The sequence below is a fragment of the Haliotis rufescens genome, unplaced genomic scaffold (genome assembly GCF_023055435.1).
Source record: "Haliotis rufescens isolate VD_foot unplaced genomic scaffold, xgHalRufe1.0.p SCAF_15, whole genome shotgun sequence".
In the NCBI taxonomy this organism is placed as follows: domain Eukaryota; kingdom Metazoa; phylum Mollusca; class Gastropoda; order Lepetellida; family Haliotidae; genus Haliotis; species Haliotis rufescens.
Window position 1 is genome coordinate 29,102,360 of NW_025963835.1, and position 23,092 is coordinate 29,125,451.

Here is a 23,092-nt window from a genome sequence, read left to right on the forward strand (position 1 = left end):
AATCGAAATGAGCTCACAACCTCTCTGAAATACAATGTATGAGTAGAGCAAAGAAACATCAACAATCATGTGTTACCATGGTAACAGACAGTATTCAAATATCTTTTCTGAGAAAACAGTTAAATTTGTGATACAGCTTTAGTTTTGTAGAAAGTTTGAGAAATTGGATAATTGTTAACATCGCTCTTAACCATTATTAGGGAAAATATTTGTCTAAAAAAATTACAAACATTTTACGTTACAATTTCACAATGAATTATTGAATACAAATATATGTTGCAAATACCTATCAAATTTGTAATGTTAAGCAGTCAACACCATGCAAACAATACTAAATACTTTTGTAAACAGTGAATTACTAGTTACATAAATAGCAGATAAACGTGGTATGCTAATTATTTTTTGCAAAAGATGATACCATGATGTTACATAGATCCATCTTCCCGAAGCAAGTGAGTTAACTGACTTTAAAAGTCCAGTTTCAACCCTTGCCAAACGAGGCTGGAATTCCTGGGCTCCAACAAAATGGCGACGCCCAGTCAAGATGATCTGATCGATAATCAAGATCTATGTTGTGATAAAATGGGTCTTACATCGCGAAAAGTATCAAATCATGTGAGCACCTTGATTAAAAACATGAAAAGATTTTCATAGGTTGTGGGCGGTGCCTGAGAACCAAGACTATTATTTTTTTAGCCCCATAATAAATTGTTTTCTGAATTTGCCTGCCAATTTGGTGTGCTAGATAAATCCCTGGCTTGGTGTTGACTGCCTAGTCCACTGTTAAGTAGGTAGACAGGTGTGTCCCACTTACCTATGGTTGATCTGGTGCTTCATCTTGGGCCCCAGGTTGAGTGGAGTCTTGGGAGACTTGGGCACTGTCAGAGTGTCTGCAACACACACACATCGGTCTCACACCATGTGCCATACAAGCAAGAACCACTGTACATACACCTGCAGGATCCCACTGTACAATACACCTGCAGGATCCCACTGTACATGCACCTGCAGGATCTCACTGTACAATACACCTGCAGGATCCCACTGTACATACACCTGCAGGATACCATTGTACATACACCTGCAGGATCTCACTGTACAATACACCTGCAGGATCCCACTGTACATGCACCTGCAGGATCCCACTGTACAATACACCTGCAGGATCCCACTGTACATACACCTGCAGGATCCCACTGTACATACACCTGCAGGATCCCACTGTACATACACCTGCAGGATCCCACTGTACATACCCCTGCGGGTTCCCACTGTACTATACATCTGCAAGATCCCACTGTACAATACACCTGCAGGATCCCACTGTACATACACCTGCAGGATCCCACTGTACAATACACCTGCAGGATCCCATTGTACAATACACCTGCAGGATCCCACTGTACATACACCTGCAGGATCCCACTGTACAATACACCTGCAGGATCCCACTGTACAATACACCTGCAGGATCTCACTGTACATACACCTGCAGGATCCCACTGTACAATACACCTTCAGGATCCCACTGTACAATACACCTGCAGGATTCCACTGTACAATACATATGCAGGATCCCACTGTACATACACCTGCAGGATCCCACTGTACAATACACCTGCAGGATCCCATTGTACAATACACATGCAGGATCCCACTGTACAATACACCTTCAGGATCCCACTGTACAATACACCTGCAGGATCCCACTGTACAATACACTTGCAGGATCCCACTGTACAATACACCTGCAGGATCCCACTGTACAATACACCTGCAGGATCCCACTGTACAATACACCTGCAGGATCCCACTGTACAATACACCTGCAGGATCCCATTGTACAATACACATGCAGGATCCCACTGTACAATACACCTTCAGGATCCCACTGTACAATACACCTGCAGGATCCCACTGTACAATACACTTGCAGGATCCCACGGTACAATACACCTGCAGGATCCCACAACAACAATATGATCCAATTGTACCACACAACTGTGTCATTGTGTCAAACAAATACAAAGTTATGATCCAATTGTATGATCCAGTTGTACCATACATCAGTGTTCGAAACTAAGAGGGGTCCTGGAGTCCATGAGGTTAACTCCTATAGCAGCTGAATCTAGGGACCCCTTATCCTTTAACGTTTAACATAAAGGGACAAAAACATAAAATTTACCAGCATACAATAAAATCTATTTGTTGGAAGTGAGTAATTATTTTATGTTGCATCTGCAATTTTCCAGCTATATATCGACAATCCAGTCCTGTCTAACTGGTATTGTAACAGCAGACAGTGGACGTTGAAATGATGCAAGGGATGTAGAGTTTGTTTGTTTGTTGTTTAACGTTGCACTCAGCAATATTCCAGCTATATGACAGCGGTCTGTAAATATTCAAGTCTGGAGTAGACAGTCTAGTGATCTGCACAGCTGGGATACAATAACATGCATCAAGTCAGCGAGCCTGACCACCCGATCCCGCTAGTCACCACTTACGACAAGCATTGTAATGTTTAGAGCAAGCATGGGTTGCTGAAGACATTTTCTAACCCGGATCTTCATGGGTCGGAGAGAGGATGGGGATGCTGAACACGTCAAATATGGTAATGCCACAATTTCATTAAATCATATTTTTTACTGTGATACAATACATTTCTTCAATAGCTTGTGTCACCACATGCTTTTCCATTAAGCATCAAGGTTTCTAAATGGTATTTAAAAAATGGGCAGTTCCACATGGAAGATAAAAGGCAGCACTATAAACTTGTTGTGGATATTTGTACGCCTGGCGTTTCGGACCATTATGGCTTTTTCAACCAACATGGTTTACTATCAAGGATATATTTGTGTTCTGCCATAAATGAAGCTAGATCATTTAAGAAGCTGCTATCCGATTGGTTGAAGAACACATGGATACTTCATTTTGACTGGTTCATCTCGTTTGCTCAGGGTTCACCTGACACGACCTCTGATGATTTGTCATACCTTCACACAAAGAGGCATGAGTGAGTGAGTGAGTGAGTGAGTATGGTTTTACGCCGCTTTTAGCAATATTCCAGCAATATCACGGCGGGGGACACCAGAAATGGGCTTCACACATTGTACCCATGTTGGGAATCGAACCTGAGTTTTCGGCATGATGAGCCACTAGGCTACCCGACCGCCCCTTTAACATATCAGAAAAAAAGTTCTTACTGTAATGAGGTTTGCTGCGCCAGGCCTCTTGATAGCACTTTAAGTGTTCCTGGACTTTTCTGCATTTAGTAATTAAGGGGGAGACTCGGTTCCTAGAGGTTTTCTACCATGGAGTTTGATTCTAGGGAAGCCCTAAATTCTGAACATTTTACATAAGGGTACGACAAGGACTCCAGTACTTCCCGCTCCTCATTTCGAACACTTCAATATAACTTAAGTCTGAAAGTAGAACATGTAATCTCTGAGTCTAGACTGTACAGGATATATGTCAATCTGTGTAAGAACTGAACTTAGCGACCAGGCTTGAAGACAGCAATATTTGTCCACAGTGCATAGGCATAGGTAGAAAGCAGAGGCGTACACACACACTAGCTGTTCAGCCGATAGCTTGAGATCCATGTACAGCTACCAAGTTTGAGATCATAAGATCTTGAGCTAAAGGGAATTGCTCTGAAAACGTTAATTGGGTAACCATGAGATAGGGGAAATCCATGAGTATAGTGCCATAAACATAACTGGGTTGAAACCTGAACTTTTACACAGAACTCATTGTCAATACCTTATAGGTTTGTATACACATTACTCCACTGACCATGAATACATACAGCTGCCTTAGGGTAAGTACATAATGTTGAAACAAAGAATCAAGCTTCAGATTGACTCTAACAAGAATGCTCTTGCTCAGGCCATTGAGAGCTGAAACCATGGTGTGCTGAGGTCATTGAGTGCTGAAACCACGGAGTGCTCAGGCCATTGAGTGCTGACACCACGGACTGCTCAGGCCATTGAGTGCTGAAACCACGGACTGCTCAGGCCATTGAGTGCTGACACCACGTACTGCTCAGGCCATTGAGTGCTGACACTAGGGACTGCTCAGGCCATTGAGTGCTGACACCACGGACTGCTCAGGTCATTGAGTGCTGAAACCACGGACTGCTCAGGCCATTGAGTGCTGACACCACGTACTGCTCAGGCCATTGAGTGCTGACACTAGGGACTGCTCAGGCCATTGAGTGCTGACACCACGGACTGCTCAGGCCATTGAGTGCTGACACCATGGAGTGCTCAGGCCATTGAGTGCTGACACTGCGGACTGCTCAGGCCATTGAGTGCTGAAACCAAGGACTGCTCAAGCCATTGAGTGCTGACACTAGGGACTGCTCAGGCCATTGAGTGCTGACACCACAGACTGCTCAGGTCAGTGAGTGCTGACACCATGGAGTGCTCAGGCCATTGAGTGCTGACACTAGGGACTGCTCAGGCCATTGAGTGCTGACACTACAGACTGCTCAGGCCATTGAGTGCTGACACCATGGACTGCTCTGGCCATTGAGTGCTGACACTACAGACTGCTCAGGCCATTGAGTGCTGACACCACGTACTGCTCAGGCCATTGAGTGCTGACACCACGGACTGCTCAGGCCATTGAGTGCTGACACCACGGACTGCTCAGGCCATTGAGTGCTGACACTAGGGACTGCTCAGGCCATTGAGTGCTGACACTAGGGACTGCTCAGGCCATTGAGTGCTGACACCACGGACTGCTCAGGCCATTGAGTGCTGACACCATGGAGTGCTCAGGCCATTGAGTGCTGACACCACGGACTGCTCAGGCCATTGAGTGCTGACACCACGGACTGCTCAGGCCATTGAGTGCTGACACCACGGAGTGCTCAGGCCATTGAGTGCTGACACTAGGGACTGCTCAGGCCATTGAGTGCTGACACTAGGGACTGCTCAGGCCATTGAGTGCTGACACCACGGACTGCTCAGGCCATTGAGTGCTGACACCATGGAGTGCTCAGGCCATTGAGTGCTGACACTGCGGACTGCTCAGGCCATTGAGTGCTGACACCATGGAGTGCTCAAGCCATTGAGTGCTGACACCACGGACTGCTCAGGCCATTGAGTGCTGACACCACGGACTGCTCAGGCCATTGAGTGCTGACACCACGTACTGCTCAGGCCATTGAGTGCTGACACCACGTACTGCTCAGGCCATTGAGTGCTGACACTACAGACTGCTCAGGCCATTGAGTGGTGACACCACGTACTGCTCAGGCCATTGAGTGCTGAAACCATGGAGTGCTCAGGCCATTGAGTGCTGACACCACGGACTGCTCAGGCCATTGAGTGCTGACACCACGTACTGCTCAGGCCATTGAGTGCTGACACTAGGGACTGCTCAGGCCATTGAGTGCTGACACCACGGACTGCTCAGGCCATTGAGTGCTGACACCATGGAGTGCTCAGGCCATTGAGTGCTGACACTGCGGACTGCTCAGGCCATTGAGTGCTGAAACTAAGGACTGCTCAAGCCATTGAGTGCTGACACTAGGGACTGCTCAGGCCATTGAGTGCTGACACCACGGACTGCTCAGGCCATTGAGTGCTGACACCATGGAGTGCTCAGGCCATTGAGTGCTGACACCACGGACTGCTCAGGCCATTGAGTGCTGAAACCAAGGACTGCTCAAGCCATTGAGTGCTGACACCACGGACTGCTCAGGCCATTGAGTGGTGACACCGCAGACTGCTCAGGCCATTGAGTGCTGACACCACGGAGTGCTCAGGCCATTGAGTGCTGACACCACGGACTGCTCAGGCCATTGAGTGCTGAAACCATGGAGTGCTGAGGTCATTGAGTGCTGACACCACGGACTGCTCAGGCCATTGAGTGCTGACACTAGGGAGTGCTCAGGCCATTGAGTGCTGACACTGCGGACTGCTCAGGCCATTGAGTGCTGACACCACAGACTGCTCAGGCCATTGAGTGCTGACACCACAGACTGCTCAGGCCATTGAGTGCTGACACCACGGAGTGCTCAGGCCATTGAGTGCTGACACCACGGACTGCTCAGGCCATTGAGTGCTGAAACCATGGAGTGCTGAGGTCATTGAGTGCTGACACCGCGGACTGCTCAGGCCATTGAGTGCTGACACCAAGGAGTGCTCAGGCCATTGAGTGCTGACACCGCGGACTGCTCAGGCCATTGAGTGCTGACACCACGGACTGCTCAGGCCATTGAGTGCTGAAACCATGGAGTGCTGAGGTCATTGAGTGCTGACACCACGGAGTGCTCAGGCCATTGAGTGCTGACACCACGGACTGCTCAGGCCATTGAGTGCTGACACTACAGACTGCTCAGGCCATTGAGTGCTGACACTAGGGACTGCTCAGGCCATTGAGTGCTGACACCACGGAGTGCTCAGGCCATTGAGTGCTGACACCATGGAGTGCTCAGGCCATTGAGTGCTGACACTGCGGACTGCTCAGGCCATTGAGTGCTGACACCATGGAGTGCTCAAGCCATTGAGTGCTGACACCACGGACTGCTCAGGCCATTGAGTGCTGACACCACGGACTGCTCAGGCCATTGAGTGCTGACACCACGTACTGCTCAGGCCATTGAGTGCTGACACCACGTACTGCTCAGGCCATTGAGTGCTGACACTACAGACTGCTCAGGCCATTGAGTGGTGACACCACGTACTGCTCAGGCCATTGAGTGCTGAAACCATGGAGTGCTCAGGCCATTGAGTGCTGACACCACGGACTGCTCAGGCCATTGAGTGCTGACACCACGTACTGCTCAGGCCATTGAGTGCTGACACTAGGGACTGCTCAGGCCATTGAGTGCTGACACCACGGACTGCTCAGGCCATTGAGTGCTGACACCATGGAGTGCTCAGGCCATTGAGTGCTGACACTGCGGACTGCTCAGGCCATTGAGTGCTGAAACTAAGGACTGCTCAAGCCATTGAGTGCTGACACTAGGGACTGCTCAGGCCATTGAGTGCTGACACCACGGACTGCTCAGGCCATTGAGTGCTGACACCATGGAGTGCTCAGGCCATTGAGTGCTGACACTGCGGACTGCTCAGGCCATTGAGTGCTGAAACCAAGGACTGCTCAAGCCATTGAGTGCTGACACCACGGACTGCTCAGGCCATTGAGTGCTGACACCACGGACTGCTCAGGCCATTGAGTGCTGAAACCATGGAGTGCTGAGGTCATTGAGTGCTGACACCACGGAGTGCTCAGGCCATTGAGTGCTGACACCACGGACTGCTCAGGCCATTGAGTGCTGACACCACGGACTGCTCAGGCCATTGAGTGCTGAAATCATGGAGTGCTGAGGTCATTGAGTGCTGACACCACGGAGTGCTCAGGCCATTGAGTGCTGACACCACAGACTGCTTGGGCCATTGAGTGGTGACACCACGGACTGCTCAGGCCATTGAGTGCTGAAACCACGGACTGCTCAGGCCATTGAGTGCTGACACTATGGAGTGCTCAGGCCATTGAGTGCTGACACCAATGAGAGCAGACCCTTGAAGACTAGGTAGGGGTAGGTCTTCAGCAACCCATACTTGTCATAAGAGATGACAAACGGGATTGTGTGGTCAGACTTGCTGACTTGGTTGATGCTTGTCATCTTATCCCGATTGCCGAGTGCGGCGTTAAACAAAAAGACAAAAACCAAATAACAAAACAAGTGCTGACACCATTGAGTGCTCATACTGTTGACAGCGGCAGTATTTCTTGTGAAACATGTGCCAAAGACTTGTCGCCTCTACTGTACACATTGCCTCAATGTCAGGTAACGGCATGGTTTGCATGAAGTTCATTTGACATGCACAGCCTCATTTCAATCCCTGACTAAAAAGATGTCACTACTACTCTGCCTAGCATCTGTATGTATTCACAGATGACGGGGGAATGTAGTGCATACATACCTGTGACATATTGATGATGCCTAGAAGTGAGTGAGTGAGTGAGTGAGTGAGTGAGTGAGTGAGTGAGTGAGTGAGTGAGTTGTTTTATGACACTTCTAGCAACATTCCAGCAATATCATGGCTGTGGACACCAGAAATGGGCTTCACACATTGTACCCATGTCGGGAATCGAACCAGAGTCTTCGGTGTGATGAGCCAACGCCTTAACCACTAGGCTACCTGACTGCACCCCCTAGAACCAACAGCTATCGGATGCAGGGCACAGCAAGCTTCAGTATTTTAGACCCCGGGGCCAGGACCACCTCTTCCTCTAATTGGACAATGTCATGGAAAGTATGCTATGGTTCCCCAAAGATTTCTCACAGTTGATTAACGGGCAGGTGCTTGGAGAGGGGATAAAAGGACAATCTAAGTCACTGGGGTTATTCATTACAGAAGAATAAGTGTCAATATTTCAGGAGCGTCTCATCTAAGTCTTCCACTCTGACACATAGCTGCTGCTTACATTGAGCGTGAGGATCTTTCAAAAGTTTCCCTTCTACAAAGCAATCATACCGCTGAGACGATCGTAACTCCAATACTTTAACATGGACTTAGGACTGTCGTAGCGCTAAGGTAGCTTTGTGGAACGGGACCATGAATGTTGTTTTCTGTTGGTCAGTTGAACAAGGTCTTGAAATGAAAATATCAGGGCTGTGATTTGCGTGACTTAGGATTTGAATGACTTGGTATCTGGACCTTATTGAGTATTTGGATATGGAGTATGGACACTTAGCTCATGGTGATGTTGTCCTAAGAACTTGACAATGTGGACCTTATGACTTGGGTGTTTTGGAACTTAAAGACATGGCAATAAGACCTTATGACACCATAATGTGGACCTTATGACTAGGTGAGTGAGTGAGTGAGTTGGGTTTAACGCCGCTTTTAACATTATTCCAGTCATATCACGGCGTATCAGCTTAATGTGGGAGGAAAGCCCGAAGTGATGCAGGTCTCAGACGTTTACCACTTCTGTGAAACCCATGAGCACGGGTATGGTGCTGACAAACCTAGAAACATAATCGGGGCGAAGTGGGATTCGAACCCACAACCATAGGTTTCAGGCGTGTCCAATAGGCGCAACTCTGCACAGTGAATCGGGCGCCTTAGACGACAGAGCCACCCGTGGACATGTGGACCTTGAGGACCTTATGACAAAGCGATATGGACCAAAAGAACTTGGATCTTTGGGATGTCAACATAATGTTGGTAGGTCAATCCAGAGGCTAAAGTCCCAGGGATCCATGAACCTATTTTCTGACTGTGGTCTAAACATGTTACATCACGAGAATCAAAATCCATAACGACCTTGTACAGTTACTGATATTGTTAATCAGAAAACACAGTCTACATCTCAGCACTACTGTGAAAGAGTACTTGACACAGACTGACTGGAAGTCTATATACTGCTAGAGAGCACAATACCACACCAAGAACTAACCATGTCACATCAGTAACACAATACCCATGCAACACTGGCCTTTATACCTCCACATGCACACACACACACACTGACCTCATCTACAGCATAACATACACTGTAATATCTTGACCTCATCTATAGAATAACATACAGTGTAATACCATGACGTCATCTACAGCAGAATATACATTGTAATCCTTGACCTCATCTACTGCATACCATTCACTGTTATACCATGACCTCATCTACAGCATACCATTCACTGTTATACCATGACCTCATCTACAGCATACCATTCACTGTTATACCTTGACCTCATCTACAGCATACCATTCACTGTTATACCATGACCTCATCTACAACAGTCACATCATGGCATGTCACCATGTAGTTGGAGAACCTAGAAGGGATGCATGTTCACCACCTTGATGAAACCAACGAGAACAGGTAAGGGACACAACTCTGCAGCAAATTGTAGCATCAGTGGTTTCCCCAGGACACAGAATTTCGGATCAAGTGAACACATTAAATACTGAGCCACCCAATCTCATCTATAAAAACTTGGCCACACATGAATTCATATACGTCATAGGTCTAAAACTTAATGATCAATCATGTTAACAGGTTGCTAAATAGTTGTTGGTCTAATCAATACGCAAACCACAACCTAGCAGAGTATTAGTCCAAGTACTATCCCTGATCAAGCCAACTAGACTGCAAGCAAAAAGATCATCTACTTAGCACTTTAGTTCAAGATAATGTTCTTAATTAACAGGAAATACAGAACTAAACCCACCTTGTCATTATGAAGATAAATCATTATTTCTCCTAACTGGCTTTCATAAAAATCAACAAAGTCACAATCAGCAATTTCAGAACTCTCATCACATATTCACAATGTTGAAGACTTAGTTTCCACTATGTAAGACACAATACTGAGATAGTTCCAGCTGGCAGCCATGCAAATATCAAGGGCCGTCACCCGTGACAAGGTGTTACACGCACACAGTTATAATGTCAACACCTCTAGATCCTGTCTGAGACAGTATTGTTAGTTTCAGTTTTCACAGGGTTCGTACAAAATTTCAAAAACAAAATTCAAGGCCTTTCTAGTTTCTTTCAAAGACCTCCCCAAATTTCAAGGACAGGCATTTTGATATTTCATTACCCTTATTACAGTTACCATTTGAAGAGTCGCACACCTGGACATCAATTTGTTTCTGATCAAGCCAGGCATAATCAACTTTAACAAAATCAGCCCCTCAGAAGAAGGGAGATAACTTCATGGTCACTGAAAGAAGGGAGATAACTCCATGGTCACTGAAAGAAGGGAGATAACTCCATGGTCACTGAACAGGAAAAGAATACATTCACAGTATTCACCATTGCCTTGAAGATATATTATTTATTAGGTAATTTACTTTTGACGGGGATGGGGTAAGAAATCCAAGGCTTTTCAAGGCACATTATCCATTTTTAAACAAAAACTTCCAAAAACTTTTCAACCCTGTGCGAACCCTGTTCTACAACACATTCGTTACAAGAGCTTTGCAAGATACTAAGATAATAATCATCTCTATTTACAGAGATGCACACATAAATCTAACCATGATTCCTAGTCGTTAGTCCAGTCGAGCAAGAGCTTAGCAAATGAACATCACAAATGTCCTCCAACTTAAAGTATGCTGAGATTCCATGCACTAGCTAGAAGTGGCATGCATGTCATCCAATTTGAGAAAAGAAGCAAGTTAATGAATACAAATGTCAACTGATGACCAGCATTGCAGCATTAGTGTCCATGCAGATAGTCACAGATGTTTCCGTGGTAAAACAGTTTGAACATTTGGAGACATTTTCCCATTGTGAGACTCATACTTCAGTTTGGAGGAGATCTGTTCTGGCACAAGAACCCATAGAAACACAATCATGTGAGAGTCGAAATTTGTAAAATAATCAAAATGATAAATTACTTTAATTTGTACCAAAATAAAAATAAAACAAGCAGCCTCTGTTTGCACAGTTCATTAAAAAAAAAATGTGAGATTTTACAAGTGCTTCAAGCAATGCTGCTTTTGCACTTGGTGTGAAATGTAACTGAAGAGCACTATATAAACTAAGAAATAGTATGTTGCATGAAGTGAAGTAAGAACTGTTTCAATGACTGTTTGTGTGGATTCTGGTACTGGCAGAGTATAGTAAGCTTCAAGCAGAACAGCATTCTTACTGGAATATTTATTAGCATAATCATCAGGCAGTATCTGTTCATGCTTGTACGGAGGAGAGCGGATAGGAGAGGACACAACGGGTGACGTGTGCCCCGACTGCCCGCGGCTGGTGGCACCTGAATCAGATCCCCCTTCTGTTGATAGACGGCGTCGGTACAGCGCCTCGTGGCTCCCTCCAAGGGAGTTCTGCGGCTTCTTCTTGTTGGATCTACAAGTACAAGACTGGTGAGTGAGGGGGGAGGGGGTGCTTTGCCACGTCACAATGATCAATTAAAAGTACTTATCAGTAGGAGTGAATGAGTGAGTTTGGTTTAAAGGTGAGGTGAAATGGGGTTCAACGTCGTGTTCAAGATTATTGCACTTAAAGATTGACAAGCATGCATGTGTGTGTGTATTTGTACTAGTCAAAACTAATGCTGATTTTATAGTGCAAGCACTCTGAGATACCACGCCACAGTTTAACATGGATACTCCACTCAAACGAATATCAGTTCTTGTTATATCCCCTAAATGCTGAGCGCCAGGCAGGGAAAGAACAAGTACCATCTTTTAACATCTTTTGGTATTGTATGGCCGGGTATCAAACCATCGACCTTCTGCGCTCTGAAGGTTCTTTCCACTAGACAACAGATTGCTCCAAAACCACTTTGAACTGTATTTGAGTTACACCATGGCATGTCAGCTTAATGGGGCAGGAAAGCCGGGAGGGATGCAGGTCTCAGACTAACCACTTTGAACAGTCACTGTGGTGACCACGGTGACAAACCAGGAAATATAATCAGGGCAAATCTGGGATTCAAACCCATGATCGTAGGTTTCATGTACGTCTAAGGATGCAACTCTGCTCAGTAAATTGCAGAGGCTTAGACAACTTGACAACCCATTTCTCTCATTAGTCAGCAGTGCGTCAGTCATATAATGCCATAAAGCACAAGTATAAAATTGTTCTAAAAAAATGTGACCTTAGTTGAAAAGTCGAGATTAGAACAAAATCCAAACGTCTACATGTACATGAAGGTGAGCATCAAATTTCTCAAGAGAAACAGTACAAAGTATGAGAGTATTCTTTTCAGTGTTTGAAATTAAGAATGAGTGAGTGAGTGAGTTGGTTTTACAAGGCTTTTTATTCCAGCAATATCACAGCGGGGGAACCAGAAAAGGGCTTCCCACATTGTACCCATGTCGGGAATCGAACTCAGGTCTTTGGCGTGACGAGCGAACACTGTAACCACTAGGCTACCCTACCGCCCCTTGAAATTAAGAATGGAATTCAAGGGCCCTTGTCCAAACCCTAATGCAAAGAGTTAATATTTAAATGGGTCTCAAGATTCAAATACAGTAGAAGATATTTAGGACCCTTAATTTCAAACACTGTTTTTTAGGATAATACAAATGGATATTATAAATGTCTATTAAAGGCACAAGTAACAGTTACAAGTACACTTCATTATCAAAACTTAAGTATACATCTGGAAAAAAGATTAGCATCACTTCTATACTTTCATACATCCCGAACTTCCATATCAAGTAAAAAAGGAATTGATACAAAACATAATTATCAGGCATTGTCTAACTATTTCCTGTGCGTATATTAGAACTGATATTTGTTTTTTTAACACCGAATTCTGCAGTATTCCAGCCACGTGACAGCGGTCTGTAAATAATGATGTCTGGACTAGAAGATCCAGTGATTGACATCATGAACATCAAACCATGCATTTGGGATGTGATGACATGCAATCAAACAAGTCACTGAGCCATTTAGTCACCTCTTACAACAAGGATAGGTAGTTGGGAGCAGCTATATTCTTACCCGGAATCCCAACAGGAATGTATATTAGAAGACTTCCACAATGACTTACTTGATCGGATCTATCTCAATGACTCTGTTGGCAAGCTGGGACTCGTGCGACTTGCTCTTCGTGATGGTCACAATATCTGGGAACAACTTCAAACTGCGAGCAGGAGGAGGGGTACCTCTAACCTTTGCCATGCCCCTCCCCCCATGTCTGCCCCCTGGGGGTGGAGTCGGAGGGGGCGTGTACTTTTCCTTGATGTGCATGGTGGGGAGTGGGGAGGAAGGGGTGCTCTGGGGAGGGGTGGGTATTTCTACAGGTTGAGGGGACCCGACGAGTCCCTCTGATGGGAGGGAGGTTGTTGAGGGTCTCTGGTGGAACTTGGGAGAGTTTCCGTTACACGGACTGTTGGATGCTGACTTGCTGGATGTCAAGCCTAGCAAGTCGGTAAAATGCCAATCTCCATAGGTATCCTCCTGCCCTTGTAACTGCATTTCTGGAAATACATAAACAGTGGTCAATCAAACAGGTAACTGATCACCAACCATATAACCTTGTGTGGTTTTTGTTGATTAAAAAAGTTGAAAATCTCAAAAAAATATCACCACATTTGCTGTATTAAGCTTTCTGTTCCAATAAGAGCCCAGTGATCAACGTCTAGACTTTTCTTTATAAGCATCCTTCCTGTACTCAGCCCAAACGTTTACACAATACTTTGTATCTTCTTTTATCTGATATGCAATAACATAGCTGTATAGAAGTGGGTGCAGGTGGTGCGGTAAAAGGCTTGCTGACTTGGTTGATACATGTCATCGATCCCAGTTGCATGGATTGATGCTCATGATGTCAATCACTGGATTGTCTGGTTCAGACTCGATTATTTTACAGACCGCCATCATATAGCTGGAATATTGCTGAGTGCGGCGTTAAACAACAAACTTCAAACAAACAAAACAAAACAAACAAAACAGAAGTGGGTGCTGACACACAGACATTGAGTTTTTCCCCTTAGCAACAACACTAGGGGTGTCATCATGGTCATGATATGCCTTCCTCATGAATAAGTGAGTGAGTGAGTGAGTTGGGTTTAACGCCGCTTTTAACAGTATTCCAGTTATATTGCGGCGTGTCAGCATAATGTGGGAAGAAAGCCTGAAGTGATGCAGGTATCAGACGTTTACCACTTTGGTGAAACCCACGAGCATGGGTATGGTGCTGACAAAGCTAAAAACATAATCAGGGCGAACTCGGATTCGAACCCACAATCATAGGTTTCTGGCCTGCCCAAGGGACGCAACTCGACGACTGGGCCACCAGTTGTCTGTCCACTGCTTAATGCCACACTCAGCAATATTCTAGCTATAGGATGATGGCCTGTAAGTAATTGATTCTCGACCAGAAGGTCCAGTGATTGATATTGTGAGCACCTAATAATGCTGTTGGGGTATGATGACACATTATCAACCAAGGCTCCTCACGACCAGGTTGCTGGGGGCCAATTCTAACCTGGAATCCCCACGGGGCCAGTTGAAAGTTTTGCTACTTCTGAAACAAAGCAAATTCCCAGCACTGTACTCCTCCTCACCTGTGCAATTCTTGAGATTCTTGAGAGCCAGGTTGAGTCGGCGAGTCTCGTCGCTATCTGCCTGATAGCGAGCCAGGAGAGACGCCACATCAGCCTCCGACATCTCCAGAAGGCTATCCAGAGTTATCCCCCTTTCCCTGATGCCCTGTAAAGGAACAAAAAACAGTGTCGTTCAGTGAACGCTTGTTGGATATTTAGTCTTTTCCTGATCTAATGCAGTTTTTGAAATAAATCTTTACAGTCCAGGGCCCTGTTCCACAAAGCGATCTTAACGGTAAGATGATCGTAACTCCCATACTTTAACATAGGCTTACGACAGTCGTAGCGCTAAGATCGCTTTGTGGAACGGGTCCCAGGGGCCCTTGTCATTATCCTCATATCAAAATGTTCAATGTTGGGCAGTTATGGGGTCCCCAGAGACAAGACACAAGTCAATGATGCCACTCCCATGTGAACACTGCAGTGTTACAAACTAAGGGGCATAAAGAGGTATCGTTAAATGTTTTTGGCTTTTGTATTCAAAGCAAATGGGGTACATTATCAATTTAATTGCTTTATTGTAAGATCGATCATCCTCAATTATCATACATGTATCTCCACTCTGTGACATCTATCCTGGACACATCAACACCATAATTGATGAGATACATCAAAATCAACCTTCATTTTTCTTTCATAATTTCATTATCAAACAAGCATTTATATAACCAGTACTCACTGTTAGAAACTAACAGTTTTAGTCCTCTAGTCCTTATAATGCTAACATATAGCAAAACCAATAAAAAGGGCAAATTTCTACTAGTCCTTATGATACCTTAACTATTGGGGAGTTTGGCAAGGACTATAGGACTAGTGCCAGTTTCTAATGCTGCAGTACTCAACTTTACTTTTTGTTTGACATTTGAAATATTTCTGAAACATCTTCCCCTGGACCTATTCTACCCACATTACCTACAGGGTACACACAGAAGGGTACATCGCCCTGGACCTATTCTACCCGCCATACCTACAGGGTACACACAGAAGGGTACATCGGCCTGGACCTATTCTACCTGCCATACCTACAGGGTACACACAGAATGATACATCGGCATGGACCTATTCTACCTGCCATACCTACAGGGTACACACACAAAAGGGTACATCGCCCTGGATCTATTTTATCTGCCATACCTACAGGGTACACACAGAAGGGTACATCGCCCTGGACCTATTTTATCTGCCATACCTACAGGGTACACACAGAAGGGTGCATCTCCCTGGACCTATTCTACCCGCCATACCTACAGAGTACACACAGAAGGATACATCGCCCTGGACCTATTCTACCCGCCATACCTACAGGGTACACACTGAAGGGTACATCGCCCTGGACCTATTCTACCCACCATACCTACAGGGTACACACAGAAGGGTACATCGCCCTGAACCTATTCTACCCGCCATACCTACAGGGTACACACAGAATGGTACATCGCCCTGGACCTATTCTACCTGCATTACCTACAGGGTACACACAGAAGGGTACATCGCCCTGGACCTATTCTACCCGCCATACCTACAGGGTACACACAGAAGGGTACATCCTTCTGGACCTATTCTACCCGCCATACCTACAGGGTACACACAGAAGGGTACATCGCCCTGAACCTATTCTACCCGCCATACCTACAGAGTACACACAGAAGGGTACATCGCCCTGGACCTATTCTACCTGCCATACCTACTTGGCATCCATAAATTTAGCATAAATATTAATTTGCCCATATCCCTAATAATAAAAATTAATACAAAGATAAAGGTCCCTAGAATTAAATAGCATAGCAGAAGATCTTAAGGATCCCAGACCCCCTTTTCAAACACACTGCACACTACTATCACCACAGACCAGGAAGTGACAGCAGGTGTACGGTGGTCGAGTAACAGCATTCAACAGCCCTTCCTGGCCTCATGTATGAAGGTGTTGCTACTTCCTGATTGCTATCATCACAAGGAAATGTTGCATACAGTATGGGCTTCCTAACGGTGGACATGATTCTATCTAACTGAAGGGCAGTTATCTCCCAAACCTATAACCCGAAGCTGTGTCAGTAGTGACAGGCCTAAACGATGTGTGAGCGACTGATACTGGCTTAAGCAACAGGATGACCTTAGTAATTAATATCAGTGTTCCCGATGGCTTTTGAACTCTAAAAATTACCAGTCTCCCCTAGTTTTTGTCGGTCCCAACTTTAAACAAATAGAAAAACACATAAAAATGACCTGCTTTTAATTCTTTCAACACTTTGTTCAGTTCACCTCTGAAGTAACTTGTTCAATCACAATTTTCTCTTCTTTTTTTAATATTTTGACACAAAGTCGCTTCAAATAAATATTTAACCTAGAAGCAAAGCAAAATATTATTCCCTTGCACTAAAAATAGACAAGGGGAAAGCCTGATGGTAACAGACAAGCTGACTTTGTTTGAAAAATATACTTTTATGAATATCACCAATGTTTTGTTTTGATAGGTTCTTTATTTGCCTGTCCACAGGGACTGGCAGACACATGAACAACCGGTCCAAGTCTAATTTTACTGGTAAAAAACTGGTAATTACCGGTAAACGGGAACACTGAATATACAGGGGCAATATATTGGGCAGACTGGACTTCATGTGTTGTACCAAGGTGGAGTGTGTGGGGTTAAACATCCCTGTGACTAGAGCCCAAGGTGATGCAGGTTTCAGATGTTTGCCACTTTGATGTTACCCGAGCATGGGTATGGTGCTGCAAAGCCTAGACACATAATCGGGCAAACCAGGATTCGAAGCCACGACCATAGGTTTCTGGTGTGCTCAAGGGACACAACTCGGCACCCATGTAGGAAAAGAATACAAGTCTTCTATATCAACCCTTGGCTACCAAAGCAAGAGAAACTATATCTGTCCTGGATAATGTTGTTTTGTTTGTTACATGTCCCACTCAGCGATATTCCAGCTGGTCAGTATCAGGACCAAACAAACCATGACTTGTAACAGCAACCTAGGTCAGTGCATGTGATGCATATCTCCTGCATCCTTCAAACATTCTCTTCTGTGTATGCATGTGTGTGAACAATAAATGTAAATATTTCACATGGTTGAAAGTTATGTGACCAGTGTTTGAAATAATTTAAAAACCCAACAAGACAGTAGGGCAGGAGATCCATAAGTGTTGCCTGCCCATCTTCAAAGTTTCCTTTCTGCATTCAGACATAAATATTAAAAAATCTCCAAAAAAATATGTTTGAATTAATGCAAAGGACTACCTGAGAATAACAAGATGACAAATCCCCCCAGCAAAAGGCACCACTCCAGCCCCTGGTAAATACATGGACCAAGTTTGGAAGAAAAAGATTTCACAGTTTTCAAGTTATGCGAAATAAGGACGGAGAAACAGACCAGATGATGACTATAATATATCTGAAGAAAACTTAACACGTAAGTAGTCTTAAAATCATTCGCCAGACAGTTGGGCAGGTGGAGGAAAATTTCATGCAGCCTGACAGAAAAGTTACCAGACACGGGCAGGCAGTTATTTCAGACACTGCATGTAACATAATCAAGGACGCTGTTACACGTCGCATTTTAACAGAGATAACATGAAAGCGACTGAAAATAGACAGCCTTAATATGGACAGAATTTTCACACTATAACCACAATTAGAAAATTATATCTACATGTATTTCTTTGACCCAAGGCAAGTGTGAAGAGTGTTGTATGAACAGTACTTGAGACTAATTTGTACAAACACCACACCACTAAATTACCTCCCAGACTATACGGCCCTGAGCCTTGCTCCTGTTATCTCCAGTGTGGATAGTCAGGGAGGAAACTAGTTTCATGAATTATGATCATGATAATATTGCCTTGAGTTGTGCTGAATCTTACTGCATTACTCAGGTCTGTATCAGGATAGGTATTGCAATATATTATCATTGACATTTTAAAACACTACACAACATTTGCTGAGTACCACACCTTTGACTAATCACTAGTTTGGTCCTCAGTAAAAGAGGAATACAGGAAACTACGGTTATAACGAACTTAAAGGGACTACTAATTTTAGTTCGTTATAACCGTAGTTCGGTATAAGCATTAATACAGCATAACTCCAACAAATAGTCGGGACCAAAAAAGTAAGTTCGTTATATCCGTCAGTTCGTTATAAGCGTGTTTGTTATAACCGTAGTTTACTGTACTGTAAATCGAGAAATCAATGCGTTTCCAAAAGAATGTGACTGCTGGTCCCTAGCCAAAAATGCGACTCAATATGAATGTGACACCCCCTCCTCTCAAGCATCAATGGATTTATATCTAAAGAAAACGTCCTCTGTCTGATTTACAGTAGAATCCTCACTTTAATCCAACCTTGCATTAATCCATTCACACACCAAATAACACTGCTTATTAGCTCTGAGTAGAGTACTTCCGCTAAAACAATTCATGCGCGCTGGCTCGTGTTGGCCTTTGGCGCAGTTGCTAAATGCAAAGACACCGTGTTGGGTGGGTGGCGTCTGTATGGACTTGCAGGTGTGATCAGTGATGACATAAGTGAGTAGAACTCTTGTCTTGACCCAAGCAGTGACAATTCACAGGATGTAATTAGGGTTTGAATGACATTGTTTATATACTTGTTACAAGTGCTGCTCAATAAACAGTGATGTGGAATACATAGTTGTTTGTTAACCATAGTAAAGTCTAACCAAGGGAGGTAACTAGGAGTGAGTGAGTGAGTTTGGTTTTTACGCCGCTTTTAGCAATATCACGGTGGGGGACACCAGAAATCGGCTTCACACATTGTACCCATGTCGGGATTTGAACACGGGTCTTCGGCGTGACGAGCGAACGCTTTAACCACTGGGCTACCCGACCGCCCCGAGGTAACTAGGTATCAGAGATTTAAAGTATATTACAATATTTTGCCATGCACAAGGCCATATTGCGAAACATATCACAATATTTTGTATAATTCTAAATTTTAAATTCAGAAGCCTATTTGCAAGACTGCAATATTTAGTTCATCAATTTTGCCATGTTTTAGACCGAAGTGCTTTCACACTTCGGCTATGCCTATCACATTTGCCACTACTGGCCACAATGCCATCTGGGGCCCCAGATGTTGATGGAAATGTTTAAATGTGAATGCACTAAAGAAGTGGCAGAAACTAACATATTTAGTCCACTAGTCGTTATAATGATAACATAAAGCAAAACCCTTTAAAATGGCAAATGTCTACTAGTCCTTGTGATACCTTAACTATTGGCCAGTTTGGTAAGGACTACAAGACTAGTGCCAATTTCTAATGCTGTAAAGGGAGGTAATTGAGAAGTAACCGCTATCTTAGCATTTTGGTGTTGCAGAACCAAACTTGCATTTTGGAATTACAGAAACATTTTGAAGGTATTAGGCAAATGTATAACATTAAACACATGATAAAAATTGCAATTTGAAATCACACAATATATCGTGCATTAAAAAATGATATTTTGATACGTATCATGGAAAGAGTGAACAACAGTTTACAGATATACCAGTAATACCGCGCACCACTAGAGGGGGTAACACATTGACAAATATTATAGCAGTGTTTACAAGAAATATTATGTCTCATATTAGCAGAACTAGGTCACAGGGTTAGAACTCAACTCAAAAGATTCACTAGCCCCGGTAAAGATAAAATGAGTTTGTAATGTTAATACAATGGGGAAATTTGGAAATTTGTACTAGCCCGAATGAATTTGTACTAGCCTCGGGCCACGGGCTAGTGTTAATTTCTAACCCTGTAGGACGATTTTAATTCATTCAGTATTCATAAAACCCAAACAAATACACTTAATTACATATTTTTTAACATCCCAGCCATTAGTTCACACAGCAATATTTATTGTGGAGGGCTTGTATCATGGTTTCCCAAAGTACCTGTAACACAGAATAGCCCTATCATGTAGGTGGTCGAAGTTCTCTAAAAGCATTAGGCACTTGGGGGTTATTCAAACATGGATACCACCATAACAATGAAGATGCTAAAGATGAAATGTTAAAAGCTGACCTCTACTGCATCCTTTGCCACGCCCACCACCTTCAGCCATTGGTCAGTCTTGGGATACTCCCCAAGCTGTTCTGGCACCACATCGGTTGCCAGGCGTGCCTTGGCAACAAGCTGGTCACTGAATAACTTCACTAGCTTGCTCTGAAATACAACACAAATCAGTCTTTGAATGTTGACAATCTAGATGGCTAATTGGCATGTGATATTTATAACACTATTAACAGGGAAAGAAACATATTTTCTTTCAAGTGTGCCACAGTGCACTCAAAATTTGTTTGAAAGTGCCCATTGGAACGAAAAAAAGAGAACAATATCCAACTTCAATCTCAGTGAGTGTCATTTCACCATGAGCTAGACAATACCCTTGTGACAATACCCTTTTAAGTTTCTGTTTATGTGTTTGCTGTTTAATGCTGCACTCAGCAATATCTCAGATATATGATGGCGGTCTGCAAATAATCAAGTCTGGACCAGACAATCCATTGATTGACATCCACATGCATCAGCCAAGTCAGTGAGGCTGACCACCCGATCCCATTTGTCGCCTCTTACAACAATCATAGTGGCCTTCTGCAGCAAGCATGGGTTGCTGAAGACCTATTCTTACCTGCATCTTCACAGGTAATTCAGTTTCTGAATTACCTGAGTTACTTTTGTGAATCGTACTATCCATAAGTCATATCAATATGTTCTTTTCCCATGTGTGCGTCCAGTTTACTTGTACGGAAGTACACCACAGACTCCATGTCATGAATATTTTTGTCAAAAAAACTAAATGTATTAAACATGCCTTTCAGACACCAGGAACTTATTCTAGCTGTGCAATTACAAATTAAAGGCACTCTAAAACAAAATGTCAAAACTTGGAGACGTATTTCTGAAAATAATATTCTGCCTTAAAAAGGTTTTCCAATATAATCCAGTGTTAGACCTTAACAGTAGCCCACTAGCTACAAATACCTGTGAGCGAGTACAGATTTCCCCATTGCTTTCACATTACATGGGCATTTTGTCTTTACCCAAGCTTTTGAGTTTAGTTCTAACCATGCAATCCAATATGGCCGCCTTGGTGGCCATAATAAAAACCAGATTCGAAACTCTCAGAAATAGCAAAAGAGCAAGGTCAAAGTGCAAAAGTCTGAATGCCAAAATTTATGATTTCACTAAAATGTGAACATATGTTGAGCCCCATTACAATGAACTACTAAGAACGCCATATACACATACACTTTTCATCAGTGGGTGACTTTACATAGCACTTTAATTACTTTCGCAGAGGTCGTGGGTGATAGCACAACCATGGTGATTGAATTAATTTGTATTAAGCGCTTCATTGAGTACCGCGGACCTCGCCCATCTCGCGTACAGGAGACGATAGAGACATCTCGCGTACATGTTACGTCTGCGACTGTTCACTGCATTTTCAAAACAATGTTTCAAACCACAGGAAGGTTTTTTAACATAGAACTTAGAATTAAGAGCAGGGTCCAAACATGAACGCATTCTATAACTAGGACTAAAACCCTATACCAATATTTTTGCATGCAACTTCAGACCAAAGGAACATTAGGCAAAGGATTAGTTTTAAAAATATCACAAGGATGTCCATGACATTTGTTATTATTTCTAAGCAGTTTGTCCCTAAATTACCCAACCTTCTTCACTGTGTCATGTGAGATACCATATTTAGCATCAAAATTGTAAATGGATGCAAATATATGCACTACAAGTCCCACGGGATGCAATGACAGATTGAATTATTGAAACCAGTTCAGTTGTAGCATGCAAGTTAGATTTAACAAACATTACAAACAAAAAATAACATGATCAATATTCAAATTGTCCACGGATTTGTCTACAAATACATGTTGCCTTGATCATGTTGGCAGGCAAATTGTGATTTTTGTTGTTGTTATTTTGTTTAAAATTGGGTATTTCTTTATACTATTTAGTTCACATTTTCTTAAATTTCAAGGTTTTTTACAAAGTTAAGCACTGCCTTCAATG

The 23,092-nt window shown here is 43.7% G+C and overlaps 1 protein-coding gene across 4 annotated transcripts in view; it reads right to left on the reverse strand.

The window, feature by feature from the left end:
- The window catches only part of LOC124140250 (kinase suppressor of Ras 2-like), a 68,153-nt gene that overhangs the window by 41,807 nt on the left and 3,254 nt on the right, over positions 1-23,092 (reverse strand). For 2 of the 4 annotated variants that reach the window (XM_046507706.2, XM_046507707.2), the window contains exons 2-6: positions 21,086-21,226; positions 15,015-15,159; positions 13,496-13,925; positions 11,750-11,841; positions 815-890 (exon numbers count right to left, since the gene is read on the reverse strand). In XM_046507706.2, the coding sequence (XP_046363662.1) occupies positions 815-890; positions 11,750-11,841; positions 13,496-13,925; positions 15,015-15,159; positions 21,086-21,226 (884 nt within the window). Of the gene's footprint in view, positions 1-814; positions 891-11,632; positions 11,842-13,495; positions 13,926-15,014; positions 15,160-21,085; positions 21,227-23,092 lie in introns of all 4 variants that reach the window. The other 2 variants (XM_046507704.2, XM_046507705.2) reach the window with 1 other exon arrangement.